The following is a 562-nucleotide window of genomic DNA, read 5'->3' as shown; positions in this document are numbered from 1 at the left end:
AAAGGGTCTTTCGTTTATAACGCTGCGATTCGTAGTTTTTTTACAATAAAATATCTTCCAAACTCCTGACGACCCTCGTATTTCACAGGTCTGCCCCCTTAAGACCTTCTTAAAGATCGCCTTTGAAGTGCCTTAAATCCGCACAGCAGTCACTTTTGCATGTAAAAGCCTATTGCCGACTTTAGGGCACATTGCAAAAACGCTTCCCAAAACTCAACCGTGCGACGAAACATCAAAAACTTGGTGTCATATTGTTGGCTGAGCGATAAGCGAAGCCCATTACTCCACTGACCGGAAGAGTTTCATTCTGTTTGTCTGTCTGTCTGTCTTTCTGTCTGTCTTTCTGTCTGTCTGTCTGTTTGTCTGTCCGCACGATAACTCGAGGAAGAATTGAGATAGCGACCTGGGATTTTCAGGGTCGTTTTGTATCATAAAAAGACAGATCGAGTTCGAAGATGAGCATTCTAGAAAATTTTCGGAACAAATTCTTTACACCTTACATTAACGATAACCTATATTTGCAGGAGATGACCCGATGGCCTGTTTGAAAGATCATGTGCTG

At 42.3% G+C, this 562-nt stretch overlaps 1 protein-coding gene across 1 annotated transcript in view; it reads left to right on the top strand.

The window, feature by feature from the left end:
- The window catches only part of LOC113214356 (uncharacterized), a 3,904-nt gene extending 3,768 nt beyond the window's left edge, over positions 1 to 136 (top strand). The window contains exon 14 of the mRNA XM_052272383.1: positions 89 to 136. Within this exon, the coding sequence (XP_052128343.1) occupies positions 89 to 136 (48 nt within the window). The remainder of the gene's footprint in view (positions 1 to 88) is intronic.
- The last annotated feature ends 426 nt before the right edge of the window (positions 137 to 562 follow it).

The sequence above is a fragment of the Frankliniella occidentalis genome, unplaced genomic scaffold (genome assembly GCF_000697945.3).
Source record: "Frankliniella occidentalis isolate FOCC.00 unplaced genomic scaffold, Focc_3.1 Scaffold203, whole genome shotgun sequence".
Lineage (NCBI taxonomy): Eukaryota > Metazoa > Arthropoda > Insecta > Thysanoptera > Thripidae > Frankliniella > Frankliniella occidentalis.
Note: the sequence above shows the minus strand (reverse complement) of the source record. Positions and strands in the feature narration are given on the sequence as shown.